General features: G+C 51.9%; 1 protein-coding gene across 1 annotated transcript in view; it reads right to left on the bottom strand.

Annotated features, from left to right (window-relative positions):
• Nucleotides 1-9,348, bottom strand: part of Macrod1 (mono-ADP ribosylhydrolase 1) — a 141,132-nt gene extending 131,784 nt beyond the window's left edge. Inside the window, exons 1-2 of the mRNA XM_052190931.1 lie at nucleotides 8,886-9,348; nucleotides 757-858 (exon numbers count right to left, since the gene is read on the bottom strand). Of these exons, the coding sequence (XP_052046891.1) occupies nucleotides 757-858; nucleotides 8,886-9,177 (394 nt within the window). The 5' untranslated portion in view covers nucleotides 9,178-9,348. The remainder of the gene's footprint in view (nucleotides 1-756; nucleotides 859-8,885) is intronic.
• Between the last annotated feature and the right edge of the window lie 4,894 nt (nucleotides 9,349-14,242).

A 14,242-nucleotide genomic window follows, 5' to 3' on the forward strand; every position in this document is an offset into this window, starting at 1 on the left:
GGTAGGGTCAGGGGGTCATGCAGAAGGCCTTCACTGAAGAGCCAGAGCCCTAGTGACCACGGATGCTAATGATGACATCCTCCTGCAGATGACACCTGCTGTGTGTACACAAGGCCATTACAACAATGCTCCAGAAGGCTTTAATGATATCACATACCCCTCCCCCTTTTCTTTTCCTTTCCTTTCCTTTTCTTTCTTTTTTTTTTTTTGAGGCAGCTGGCCTCGAACTTACTACACAGCCAAGACTGACCTTCAACTCTTCTTCCGCTTGCCTCTACCTCCCAAGTGCTGGGATTACCCCAATGCCCACCAGGCCTGGCTTCACAAGCTCCATTTTACAGGTATCACACGAGCCTGCGGTGGGACAAGCGACCTGACTGGGGTCATGGGTTATCAGACCTGCACTTTCAGGGCTCAGAAGTTCCCCAGCAAGCAAGTGTGTCACAGCGTCACATCTCGGCTCACAGTAACTGAGTTACCCGAGGTGGATGGCTGATGTGGCCTGGAGCTGGCTTCCTAATGCAGTCACGGAAGGCAAACCAATCTGGCCTCAGGCAGTGTTAGTAATTAAATGAGGTGACACGTGCAGAGAGCCTGGATGCAGGGAGCACTCAGTTGGTACTCCTGATGCTTCTGGAAGATCCTCCCAGGTCACTGTGCGGGGAGGGGGCGGGGCCACAACTTCATGCCCAGGGAACGGGTGTGCCCGGGGAACGGGTGTGCCCAGGGAACGGGTGTGACGGGGAACGGGGGTACCTTTCGCTGTCTCCTTCCACGTGGGGATCTTCTTCAGCTTAATGAAATCCTTGCAGAAGTAATGTTCCTCCCTCTGCTTGTCACTCAGGCCCTTCAGAAAGGCTGCAGGGGCAGGACAGGCAAGAGTGGTCAGACTAGGCCTCTTCCTCCTGAGGACTCCTGCTGTGTCCAAGGGTATAGCCTGATCCTACCAGTGATGCTTCCTGTGGAGGTGGGGGTGGGGGTCGGGCGGCAGGGACAGAACCACTGCAGACTCCACAACATTTTGACCTGCTGTCTCTGTTCAAGAAGGGAAACTGAGGCCCAGGGAGACTGAGGGACTGACTCACTCAGCCATTAAGAACCCAGTTTAGAGTTCAACCTGGCACTTCCTGGTACCTAAACACCTCTCCAGATCCCTCATTTATTTGTAGGGGGATAAGATGCCCTCGGAGAACAAGTGCCAACTTGAGCACACTAAGCCGGGTGGGTCGGTGCTCTGTCTCTTGTCAGCCACAGTATCACTGGCTGTAAGACAAGGGTCCTCAAAGACAGACTTAGTGTCAGCATTCTCCCAGCTCTGGCTAGGGTTTCTACGCAGCCTGGAGTTCCCATTTTCATAGATGAGGCAGTAGGGTCTTGGGAGGCAGCCTGAGGTCACTCAGATGTGAGAAAGGACCCAGGCTCCCACATGTTCACAGACTCTCAGTGTTCCAAGTTGGTCCCTCTGCCCTGTCAGACCTTCCCTTGCCCCCAGGATAGGGCATCTCGGCCACAGCTTAGTCCAGCCTCGTGGCTCACAGGCTCCCCCTGCTGGCATGAGGCATCTATACACGTAGACTCTGCCCAATCAGGGTCCCTCAAACACTGACCCACTGAATGGAGCGGATGGCCCTCACCACCACCAGAGAGAGGACAACACGCAGCAAACGTCACATGAATGAACCCAAATGGCATCAGAACACAGGTAGGAGTTGAGTCTGAGACTGTAGACCAGCTGGTTGAATGCTTACCCAGAGTCCTAGGTCCCAACCCTCCTGTGAGACTCAGCTCAAACCTAAGAGCATGACCGGACCCAAGCTGACTCGTGTAATACACCCACCCCATTTCCAAACCTAACCTCCTAACTACACCCGTGCCATTGACCTGGCAATTTACCAACCTGTTCCTCGAGCACCCTGCTGACCCCCTGCCTGGGGCCCCTCATCTGCTCTACCTGGATTGACAGCTATCTTTCAAGTCCCCTTCTCATTTCCCTCTCCATTTCCGTTTCTGCTCCCCACCCTGAGTCTTGAGAGTCTGCCTTAGCTTACAGACATTCCTCCCTGGGCCTTGGCTAGTAAGATTCTTGTGAGGAGCTCCCCGTTCACCCCCGGAACAGTGCACACACAGGTCCAGGGGGGACTCTGAAGAGCTGAGACCTGAAGGCTGGGCGGTTGGCCATCCAGGCAGAGGACCTACCTGTACAGAAGCACTGAGGTAAGAGGCAGCATCTGGGGGTGATGTGGAGGGAGGCTGGGGCAGCCTGGGCAGAGAAGGAAGGTGGGACACAGAGGGGCAGGGAAAAGTTACAAGGTGCTTTCATTTCCCTGGGCTCCCACCATACTCAAGGACAAGTCTGAGTGAGCCTCAGTTTCCTTCTCTAGGTCAGAGACACAGCCTACCAAGATGCTGAAGGTTCATGACCAAAACCCTGTGTGGGCTGAGAACACTAGTGCAAGGGTAATGTGCCTAGCTAGCAAGCATGAGTCCTAGGTTCAATCACCGGGTACAGCTTTAGAAAAAGAAAGCAGGATTGAAGTGTGACCCCCCCTTGTAGTGTCACAGGCTCCTCCTGGGGAAGGGTGGCGACAGCACGAGACTCGGGAGGAGAGCAGGGCAGGTGGAGCTTCAGCCATTTTTTAGCTCCACAGACGAGTTATCATGTGCTATCATGACCAAAGACACCCTGAACCTTGGCACAGTCAAGTGTGTGTGTGTCCAGCTGGCCTGACCTGGAGCTGGCACCAGGAAGCTATGGCGATGCTGACCAACTGCTTGCCAGCCACTCCAGACCAGCTGCAGGCGCCGCTGAAGTAGTCAGGCTGGAACCAACCCTGGCACCACACGAGTCCACTGCCCAAGGACACCTAGGCCCCTAGCAGCCACGTCTGACAGATGCCATCCCCTTAGAAGAGAGGCAGAATGATCCAGCCCTCATCACACCCAGGTGAAAGAAACCTGGGGTGGACCTGTCCTCCATGGACATGGACATGGGGTGGCCTGGTTTGAATGACCACCGTTCACAAGGCCCACTTGCGCCAACAGAGTCCAAACAGAGCACTGCTCCCAGGAACTGCACTCTGTCTCTGACACCAACCACTAGACCAATCTCAGAGACATCTGTCCGACTAGCCCTGCCAGCGCCCAGCCCTAAACACACAGCTTCAAAAGCCAACATGAGCCAGGTGTGGTGGCACATAACTGTTATCCCAGCATTTGTCAGGTAGGGGCAGAAGGACCAGGAATCCCAGGCCAGCCTGGGCTACATTAGACACAATAAAAGGCCAGCACACCAGTACTGTGTCCCTGTTTCCAAACACGGTACTGGCCTCGGCAGGTTCCTGAGGTGTTGATGCCACACAGCTGCCTGAGATGCTTCTCTGCCCCAAGGCCCAGGCAGTTGTTCCTCAGCAAAGCCCCGCCATTCAGGGCCACCTCCCAGGAGGCTCTGCCATACACAGGAGTCACTGCCCGCCTCCTCCCATCAAGTCAGATGCAAACTTGAAGCATAAGTGGATTTTATTTTTTTATAAAAGATGTAAAACATGCATTTTCATTTTCTTTCATTTTTGAAGAGGCGAAGAGTATTTCACGGCTCACTGAGACAGGTGTTGTAAAAAGATGTTCGCAGTAAATTTTGATGGGAAAGCCTGACCCCAGACTAAAGCTTCCAGAGGCTCGTGGGCATGAAAGCTGGGCAGGAGGAAGCAAACTCTGCCAGAGCCATAAAGCGTGCCAGGCGAACGGGAATTCAATGATGTGTTTTAAGAAGTATCTTTATGGCACTTTGCAAGACGTCGTTCAGAGAGATGAGACAGGCCGGCCAGCAGGGGGGCGGGGGGCGCTGAGTCTGCAGAACACCAGGTGGGCACGGCTGATAAGGTTGCGCACCTGAACACAGTTGTGTAGCTTCTGTGGCATTCATCACCTATGAGCAGTGACTCAGCCAAGCCTGTGGCACAAGCAGTGGGGAACGGAGTATGGAGCCCCCTGCAGCTCTGGACCTGCCTCCACACACACTGGGGTGCCAAGGCTGCATCGCAAACTGGACGAGATGCCCTCACCCCTGATTCTCGGGTGTGCCTGGGCAGTCTGCTGGCTCAGCAGCTCCATCAGAGACGCTGGGATGAGGTTCCCCGGGGCCTCGGTGAGTTCTGGCCCCTATAGCAGGATTTGCAGCTGAAGCATTGGGATCACACCGTACGCTACCAGTGAGAATGCAGGTCTGTCAGAGCCCAGCACAGAGAGGAAGAGCCTGGGAAGAGATGAGCAAGGGGGCAATCTGTAGGCTGGCACTATAATGTGAGCCCAGCACAGCAGCGGAGCTACTGGTCCATGTCATATATAAGGAAATAGAGACTCAGGGAGCATGCCACAGTGACCCAGGGCTTGCTGGATCCTGATATACCGACATTCCTTCTCTTTTCAGTACACAGTCCTGGCTCAGCCTGAGACAAGAAGTCAAGGCTAGAACAGAGGCACTGGATGTCCCTGATAGCCCAGGCTACATCCCCTCAAGCCAAATGCCTTTTGTTGTGAATAGTCCCGGGATTTTTATTTATTTATTTTATTTGAGACTGGATTTTGAGCACTGGCTGTCCTGGAACTCGTTCTGTAGACCAGGCTATCCTCAAACTCACAGAGATCTGCCTGTCTCTGCCTCTGGAGTACTGGGATTAAAGTGTGTGCTACTGCCCAGCAGCCAGGCTTCCTTTTAGGTAATTTTTTTTTAGATTTATTTATTTTATTGTATTGTATGAATGTTTGGCCTGCATGTATGTGTATGTACCACCAGCATGCCTAATGCCTTCAGAGGCCAAAAAAAGAGCATTAATCCCATGGAACTGGAGAATTAGGGATGATTGTGAGGCTCTATGGTGCTAAAAAATTGAACCCAGATCTTTTAAAAGATCGGTCAGGGGCTGGAGAGATGGCTCCATGGTTAAGAGCACTGACTGCTCTTGCAGAGGTCCTGAGTTCAATTCCCAGCAACCAAGTGGTGGCTCACAACCTTCTGTAATGGGGTCTGGTGCCCTCTCCTGGTGAGTCTGAGGAGAGCAATGGTGGTGTACTCATGCATAAAATAAATACATCTTAAAAAAAAAAAAAAGAGCAGTCAGGGCTCTAAACCACAGAGCCATCTCTCCAGCCTTCTAAACAGGTCCCAGCTGAAGGGAAGGCACCCTGGCACCCAAGAGCCAAGGGGATTAGAGGCAGTAAAACCCACAGATCTGGCAGAAATCTGCCCCAGCAAAGCTTCCTGGCTCCACACCTGGTCTGAGCCCCAGGATCGTACAAACCAGGCTTGGTGGTTGGTACACGCCTGGGATCTCAGCATTTGGAATAATGTATAGGCAGGAGCGTCAGAGGTTCCAAACCATCCCCCATTATATAGGAGTTAGAGGTCAGCTTAGGCTACAGGAGACACTGTCTCAAAAACAAAACAACAAAAGGCCTGCATGTCCTGGATGAGGGGACCCAGCCCGTCCTGATGTGGAAGATTAAGGAATCCAGAGAAGCAGGCAGTCAACACGGAGGTAAAGAAGGAGCTGAGCCTTAGGCCAGGCCTCTCCAGCTGGACCGCAGCAGGCAGTGGACCTGGCACACATCAAACGTAGAACAACACCCCACAAGGAGAGTCTGCTGGGGGTGGTGGTGGCGCTGAGCCCTTCTGAAGCACGGATGCTTGCCCTCCTGCCTCTCCCCTACCCTCCTGCTGTCGGCCTGCCTCAGGCTGCCTGAGATTAAGCTTTGAATCTGAATACCCCCACAGGCTCAGATCATGGTTTGAAGACTTGGTCCAGACAGTGGTGGGAGCTGGCTGGCAGGGGCTGGTCAGTGCGGGCCAGGCCTTGGGCTTCAGCCTTGCCTCGCGCCAGGCCTCTCATCTGTCTCCCTCCAGCTACCACAGTCCTACTTTCCTTCTGAGATGGAGTCTTGCCAGGTAGCACATCCTTGCTGTATAGCCTACACCAGTCTCCATCTCACAGCAATCCTCCTGCCTCGACTTCAGAGTGCAAGGAGCACAGATGTGCACCGCCATGACCTGAGCTATATCAATCACCATGCCTGTGCACGGGGATCTTCTGCAACCACGAGTCAAAATAAATCTTCCTTCTTCTTTCTTCCCTTACATGGGCTTAGTGTGGCCACTGACGAGCAAATACTAACACGTCGCGGCTCTGGATGAGAGTGTGTGCCGCTGAGCAACCCCAAGACTGCGCCTTGACTTCCCCGTAGGGTGAGGAGGCCTGGCCTAAGAGCCCAGGAGTTTCCACACCCCCTGCTATTATATTTTTTTCACTCTAAACTACCTACACATCAGTCTCGTGTGAGCCTGTGTGCCAGTCTTTGACAGAAAATCCCCCGGAAAGCAAGCATCTAGATATCTAGTCCTCATCTAGATATATGCCTGAACACACACATCCATTAGAGACATGTGTCACAATGGTCTGAGTAGCTTAATGCACAAAAAGCCCAAATGCCCATCTGCAGGAAAACGGATATCCAAATGTGGTGCATGAAGATGGAATATGACAGAGGTAAGGAAGCACAGACTGTCATAATGTGTCCATGTGGACCACAGAGTGAGAGCCAGGCCAGCCTGGGCTAGAGAGGACAACTTTGATTATTGTTTTGTTTTCAGACACACGGTCTCACTGTATAGCCCTGGCTGGCCTAGAACTCACTTTGTAGACCAGAACAACCTGGAATTTACCTGCCTCTGCCAAGCAGGTGCCAGAATTACAGGTGTATGACACCAACCCCAGTCTTTTTTCTTTTCATTTTCTTTTCTTTTCTTTTTTTTGGGGGGCGGGGTTTCAAGACAGGGTTTCTCTGTGTAGCCCTGGCTGTCCTGGAACTCACTCTGTAGACCAGGCGGGCCTCGAACTCAGAAATCCGCCTGTCTCTGCCTCCCAAGTGCTGGGATTAAAGGCCTGCGCCACCACCACCTGGATTTTCTTTTCTTTTCTTTCCAAAAACACAAAGTCTTAGAAGAAGGTAGATCCCTGAGTTTGAGGCCAGCATGGTCTACATAACAAGGTCCAGGACATTCAGGACAATATAGAGACTCTCTCAAAACAAACAAACAAACAAACAAATAAAAGGAAGACCAGGCTATCCCACATTTCCATCCCAGAGCCTGCTGTCCCAGGTCATGGAGGTTTGGAGTATCCGCTTCCACATCCTAGGTAACTGAAACTCGAGAGGCCTTGTCTCACCACTCAGTTCCTGTCACTACTGCCACAGGACTGCATTTGGTCACAATGGGACCTCCTCCTCCAAGTTTAGCCCTATCTCCTGAACCTGGAATGCCCTTCCCCAGCTGGTTGCTTTACCTCAGGTCCCTGAGCTGCTCTTCCCAGCTCAGGTGGCCCCAGCCACTACAATTTCTTCATAGCGCACAGAGGACTATGTCACCACAGTGTTTCTCCACTAGACAGACTGTTGCCTGGCCACTCACTGCTGAATCCTACAGCGCTGGCTCCAATAGGGCATGAGGTAAAAGTTTATTAAGTGAGGGCCAAGGAGATAGATGGCTAAACACACCTGCTGTGTAAGCCTGAACAGGAATTTGATCCCCAGAACCCAGGCACAAGCCTAAGAGCCAGTCAGAGGAGCACTGACATCTCTAATCCAAGCCAGCCCACTGGAATGGCAGGCAGAGATCAGCCTCTCCAGTGCCCGGGGAGCAGCTCGCCTGACTTACACAGACCCCGCTTGCCACAGAAGGGAGAAAACAGCTTCAGTCCAGCAGTGGAGGAACCTCAGGTCCCATCAGCTTTCCCAGGTTAGGCTGGTTTTCAGGGTCACCAAGGAAAGAGAAGCTAAGCGGAGAAGGTCTGGAACCTAGAAATAGAGGCTGATGTGCACTAGGCATGGTACTGCCCCAACTCTCTGCCTCTCCCTGGGTTGCTGCCCTCCATGGGTAAACAGGACTCTAAGGAGGAACACTAACGCCCTCTGCTGGAATTCTGGGCTAGCCCCGCAACTCCCGGCCAAGGTGGAGGGAGTGGCAAGTTCTGATTACTCCCAAAGAGGACTGTCAAGTGCTTTAGGATCCTGGGCAGACAAGCAACAAGAGTTCTCTTTTCTAACAAGGAACCATTCTGAGGTTACCTTCAACCCTGTTTGACCCAGGTGGCCCAGCCCCCACTGTCACGCCCACCAGCAGCCCAGCCAATGGCCTTAGTCGCTCATTGGGAGGAGGATCAGCCCAAAGTAATAAGGGAAGGATTGGCGCTGAAAGGCAGGGGCAGCTGGACTGCCACTCAGGGCTATTTGGGGCTCTGCACTTTGCATTCCAGCTAGCGACTAGGTCGTCCAAGACCCGTGGCCCCTTGCTGGCATGCCCGTCCAGGAGGAGAAGTACTTTCAATCTTGGGGGAGTCAGTGATTCTCACCAGCCCATGACCGATGTCAGCCTGCTCTCCAAGTTCTATGAGCCCAGTCCCTCAAGAAGGGGCAGAGTGCTGGCAAGGGGCCAGAAGCCAGCAGGAGGGCAAAACGGGCACCTACCATACTGCCAGAGAGGCGACACGCGAGCTGCCACTCTTGGGGCTATCTGACCCTACCTGATAGGCCAAGTTTCCACACATTGCCTTTGCACACTCTCAGCCTGACCTTGGAGAAGTGGACTCTGGCCTTGGGCCTCAGTTTCCCTCCTGTGCATGCATGGAGGAAGATGGCAGGTCCCAGAGAATCTCGGGAGGTGGGCTGCCTGGGGACCATTGCTGAGGTAAGGCCGCCTTCCCGACTCGTTTAGTCAAGGGGTAACCTGGTATAGGAGCTGGGCATGGACGTGGGCTGAGGGGGTTCCCAAGTATCTCAGGTGCTCGTGGAGTGCCGTTCGGCCGGGGAGACCCACGCCCTGTGCTCACACTTACATTTGGCCTCCTTCCAGTCGGTGGAGGTGCTCAGGTCCACCTTCGCGGCCATGGCCAGGGGGGCCCAGGTGCGCACCCAGGCTCCACGCCCCGCCGCCCCCCACGCCCCAACTCCCGCTGAGAGCCACGCGCAGTAGCCGTGCTCGCCCAGCGCTACCGGGGGACTGCACGCACTGCCACGGGGCCACGGGCCACCGGCCGAGCGGCCGGGCCAGGGGCGCGGGGAGACCAGCAGCTGCCCCGCCGCGCGCAGCTGTGCCAGGCGGCCGGACACTTGGCTCTGCAGCGACATGAACAGGCGGTGCCGGGCGGCTCCCCGCCCACTCGGACTCTATTTACGGTGCTCGGAAGAGTCGTGCCGTGCTCGGTCTCTTATTTACTCTGGGACGAGAGTGGCGCGTGCCAGCCCGTGGCGACCTGCTTAGAGACCGCGGGCGGCGCGCCGCTGGGCACCCTGGAACTTGTAGTTCCGACCGGGCCCACTGCGCTCACGCGCTCGTACACACACGTGCAGACCCAGCCTGTCTGTGTCCTCCCGAGTGTGGCGGAAGCTCAGTGATTCGGCAAGGCACTCCGTGCCTGGGTTTTTCCGCCTAGTCGGCGCCTGGGTCTTTCCACCTAGTTGCCGCGGCTCAAAAGTCAACTCCGTCCCTATCGCGTGTTTTGCAGGCAAAGAGATTCCTGGACTTGTGTTGGCACCTTACACATCACCCAGCTCTGCGTCTGGTTTACAGCAACTGCAGGTTCCAGCCTGCCAAGGGGAGGTGATAGGTGCGGCAGACTTATGTGTCAAGGTGGGACGACTTCTCCGGAACCGAGCTGCACGGAAGAGTTCGACCTCCCTTTAAGCTCAAAGGCCAAGCGGTGCCTACTGAATTTCACAGTAGCCGGCAAGACATTAGTGAGATTTGAAAGGGAGAAACCTAGGTACCAAACCGCCGTGGTAGGGCATACTTAGGATCCCAGCGATCTGAAGGGTGAGGGCGGAGGATCTTAGTAACGTTTAGGGTCAGCCCGATTTACAGGGCACTCATATAGCATGACCCTGTCAGTAGGTCAATCTAACAATATAAAAAAGAAAGGAGGGCTGGAGAGAAGGCTCAGCGGTTAAGGGCACTGACTGCTCTTCCAGAGGTCCTGAATTCAATTCCCAGCAACCACATGGTGGCTCACAACCATCTGTATTGAGCTCTGATGCCCTCTTCTGGTGTGTCTGAAGACAACAACAGTGTACTTAAAAATAACAAAAAATAAATCTTTTTTTTTTAAAAAGGGAAGGAGCAGGAGAGAGAGAGGGAGAGAGAAAGAGAGGGAGAATATGAATCTGGGTGTATAGGAACACTCTGGTGAACTAAGGATATTTTTTTTCTTGTATTCCTTAATGACATATCCCTGTAACCCTAACATTCCAGGGGCAGAGGGGAGTCAGGATAATCAGGAGTTCCAGGTTAGCCATGGTGTCATACTCAGTTCCACACCAGCCCGGCTTACTTGAAAGCTGATTGCCAGAGCTACCCAGTGAGACCCTACTTTTTATTTAAAAAGAAAGAGGGGAAGGGGGGTCAGGATTTAAATCCTGGGGTGGAGAGGTGACTCAGCAATTAAGATCCAGAGGACCAGCGTTCTATTTCCAGTGCTCACGTGGTGGCCCCAAAACATCTGTAAAGCCAGGTCGAAGGGATGCCACGCCCTCTTCAGGCCTTGCTTGGAAGTGGTGCTCAGACACACAGGCAGGAAAACAACACCCAAACAAGTTCAATTTTTTTTTACAGATTGTTATTGAGAGCTTTACTAGCTGAGCCATCTCTCCAGGCCTTGCTCCCAAAACTTTACAAATAAAGATTTAGTTCCCAGAAAACTAAACGAGAAGGAGAGAGCGAAGTGAATGACCCTCCTATTGAAACCTCACCACAAGCCAAGTGGTGGTGGCACAAGCCTGTAATCCCAGCACTCTGGGAGGCAGAGGCAGGCGGATTTCTGAGTTCGAGGCCAGCCTGGTCTACAGAGTGAGTTCCAGGACAGCCAGTGCTATACAGAGAAACCCTGTCTCGAAAAAGCCAAAATTCCAAAAAAAAAAAAAAGAAAGAAAGAAAGAAAGAAAGAAAGAAAGAAAAAAGAAAGAAAGAAAGAAAGAAAGAAAGCTCACCACACAATGCAGGTTTCTCAGTTTAAGTTCTGTGAGACAAGAATCTGGCTCGAGCCACCAGAATTGTGTGCCTCTGGCTTCATTCCTCCTTCCTGGAAGCTCTAAGGGAGCTTGTCCCAGGGTTTTCCCGAGGCCAGAGGTCACCGAGCCCTTCCTGTAGTTCATTCCTGCAGCCTGGCAACGAGCCCAGGTTTCTCATGTCTCTCACGTGGCGTGGACCTTGCTCTCTAGTTCTCCATCCTCCACGCTCCAGCTGTGGTTACACTGAGAAAAGTCAGTACCTGCCCACAGTCAGCTGGTTCGTACCCTCATCTTCACAGATTCCAGGGTTTAGCTTGAAGGGCCTTCACTTTGTCCTCCATCCTTCCAGTCAAGGACCTGGTCGGGACGCTGGGAAAGGACAAGGTCCCACCTAAGAGGCATTTTGGCTCAATAGGAGAAGGCTGCCTCCCACTTAGGGCCTGACATCCATGCCCTCGGGGCTTAGCCCCTGGAAATCTGGATAAACTAGAACCCTGGACACCTAGCGCACTAGACACAACCCTCACTTTTGTTTTCCTTAATTGAAAATAGATTTTGTTTTTCAGTTGGGTGTGGTGGCACATCTTTTAGTTCAGCTCTAAGAAGGCAGAGGCAGGGACACAAGTTCAAGCCTGATCTACAGAACTGCCAGGATTATACAGATAACAGGAAAGCCAGGGTTATACAGATAACAGGAAAGCCAGGATTATACAGATAACAGGAAATCCAGGGTTATACAGATAACCCTGTCCTGAAAAATCCATAAAGAGATATTTCTCACACAATATATTCTCATTACATTTCGCATTCTTCAACTCCTCCTAGATCCTTGTCGACTCCACACACCCACACCCTTTCTCTGTCTCATTAAAATACTAACAGGCATCTAAAAAAAATAATAAAATAAAACCAAACAAACTAGAATAGAGACAAGCAAATAAACGACCAGGAGAAAAAGAGCCAAAGAAAACAAGAAGCACATATAGATGCAGAGATGCACACATTTGCACACACAAAGATCCCATGAGATCCCTGAGGGGCTCTGTAAGGAAGAAAGAGAAAGTTAATGCTGAGACAAAGCATTATGAGACAAGGAACCTCCAAAACTGTCATTTAGTTTGTTTTGTGTTGACAGTCTATTGTGGAGCCCTAGCAGCGGCTTGTAATGAGACTCCATTGAAGAAAATGATTTTTTCCTTTAAAGTAGTTGTGTGCTGCCAGGCAGTGGTGATGCACGCCTGTAATCCCAGCACTTAGGAGGCAGAGGCAGGTGGATTTCTGAGTTTGAGGCCAGCCTGGTCTACAGAGTGAGGTCCAGGACAGCCAGGGCTACATAGAGAAACCCTGTCTCGAAAAAAAACAAAAATAAAAATAAAAAAAAACAAAAACAAAAAACAAAAAGTAGTTGTATACTGGAGATAGCATCTGGGTTGGGGGTTGGGGCTGGCATCTCTGTCCCCCTCGGTGCTGGCATCCCATCTGGCCCAGAGTCATGTAGGCTCTGGGCATATATAGCCTCTGTTGACCAAGCCAGCTCAGTCAACTGGGTCTCAAGGGCAGGAGAGAGAACTGAAAAGAAAAAGACAATTAGACAACATTATAACATGACTCCTGCCAGTGCTGAGGCTGAAGCGGGTTTAATTTTCTTCAGCCAGCTTTTATACCATTCTAGGTACATGCAAAGAATAAGGTCAGTTCTGGGTCAAGGAACTCGGCAATAAATAAAGTCAAGGAACAAACAGATAAACAAAGTCTTTTTTTTTTGGTTTTGGTTTGGTTTGGTTTGGTTTGGTTTTTCAAGTCAGTGTTTCTCTGTACAGCCCTTGTCGTAGAATTCAGTCAGTAGACCAGACTGGCCTCAAACTCAGAAATCTGCCTGCCTCTGCCTCCCAAGTGCTGGGATTAAAAGCATGCACCACCACTGCCCTGCAATAAACAAAGTCTCCTCCCCCCCCCCCCTTCCCGAGACAGGGTTTCTCTGTGTAGCCCTGGCTGTCTGGAACTCACTCTGTAGACCAGGCTGTCCCTGTCCTAGCCCACAGTCAAATTTCTGCTGGAAGTCTACTTCTTTGTTCTAGCCCAAAGTCAAATTCATGCCAAGTTGTTGTGGATGGGCCTGGTATTGTTATTGTAAACTAATCGCCTAATGAATAAAGGAGCCAATCACTGGGCAAGTAGGACGGACTTTCAGGTTGGACAGAGGAAGAGAGGAAGCAGGAGAGAGCTAGGTCTTTTAGGACAGGGACAGCCTGAGGACAAGATGTAATTTACTTGTGTCTCTTGGTTTCAATGGCGGATCCATCAGGATTTGCCACCAGAGGATTTAGATTTAATAAGGTTTACAGATTAGGATTTTAGTTGTTGCACCCAGTCATTGAGTTACCATTGTCTCTGAACTAAGTTTGTGTTGCATTTTCCTTCATGCAGTGGCTTGTCTGGGTTCAAGAGAGAAAGGTACGGAGGCAGCAAAGCATGGGTTTGCCAGATGTGCACCACAGAGGTCGTGGGGTATTTGAAGCATGGAGCTGGCATGGTAGCAGCCTGCCAGTGGGAACTTAGCAAGCTGGGTAAAAGAGATTTTGGAGCTCTGAGTCAGAGTCTACACAAGATAAAAAAAAAAAAAAATGGGTCAGCCATTGCCCACCAGTACAATGCTGACCTGGCCCACTGGGGCAGAGAGTGGCCGGCACAAGTGTGGGACTGTGCCAGTTCAATTTTTAATATTTCCCTCAGCACCACGGTTCTAGATGCGACCCCCAAAGCTCTCCCTGCTCTGGGCTCACGCGTGTCAGCCAGGTTTCTTCGGTGTCCCTCCTCTACTCTGGTTCCTACACTTTCTGCCTCCTCTTTCACAAGGTTCCCTGAGCCCTGAGGGAGGGATTTGATGGAGACACCCCATTTAAGACTGAGTGTTCCAAGGTCTCTTACTCACTGCACACTGTCCAGCTGTGGGTCTCTTTTTATGATTCCATCTACTACCGAAGGAAGTTTCTCTGATGATGGCTGAGCCAGATACCCAGATAGCAGAATGTTGCGAGGAGTCGTGTTACTACAAAATTCCTTTAGAAAAACAGTAGTATTGAGATTAAGACCCAGGATGAGCAGCTGAGGTGCATATTTAACATAGCAAAGTAGATCTGGCCTCCAGGTTCTCCCAGCATCCCGCAGTCCCTACCATGCATACCCCGCC

This window comes from Apodemus sylvaticus, chromosome 1 (assembly GCF_947179515.1).
Source record: "Apodemus sylvaticus chromosome 1, mApoSyl1.1, whole genome shotgun sequence".
NCBI lineage: Eukaryota > Metazoa > Chordata > Mammalia > Rodentia > Muridae > Apodemus > Apodemus sylvaticus.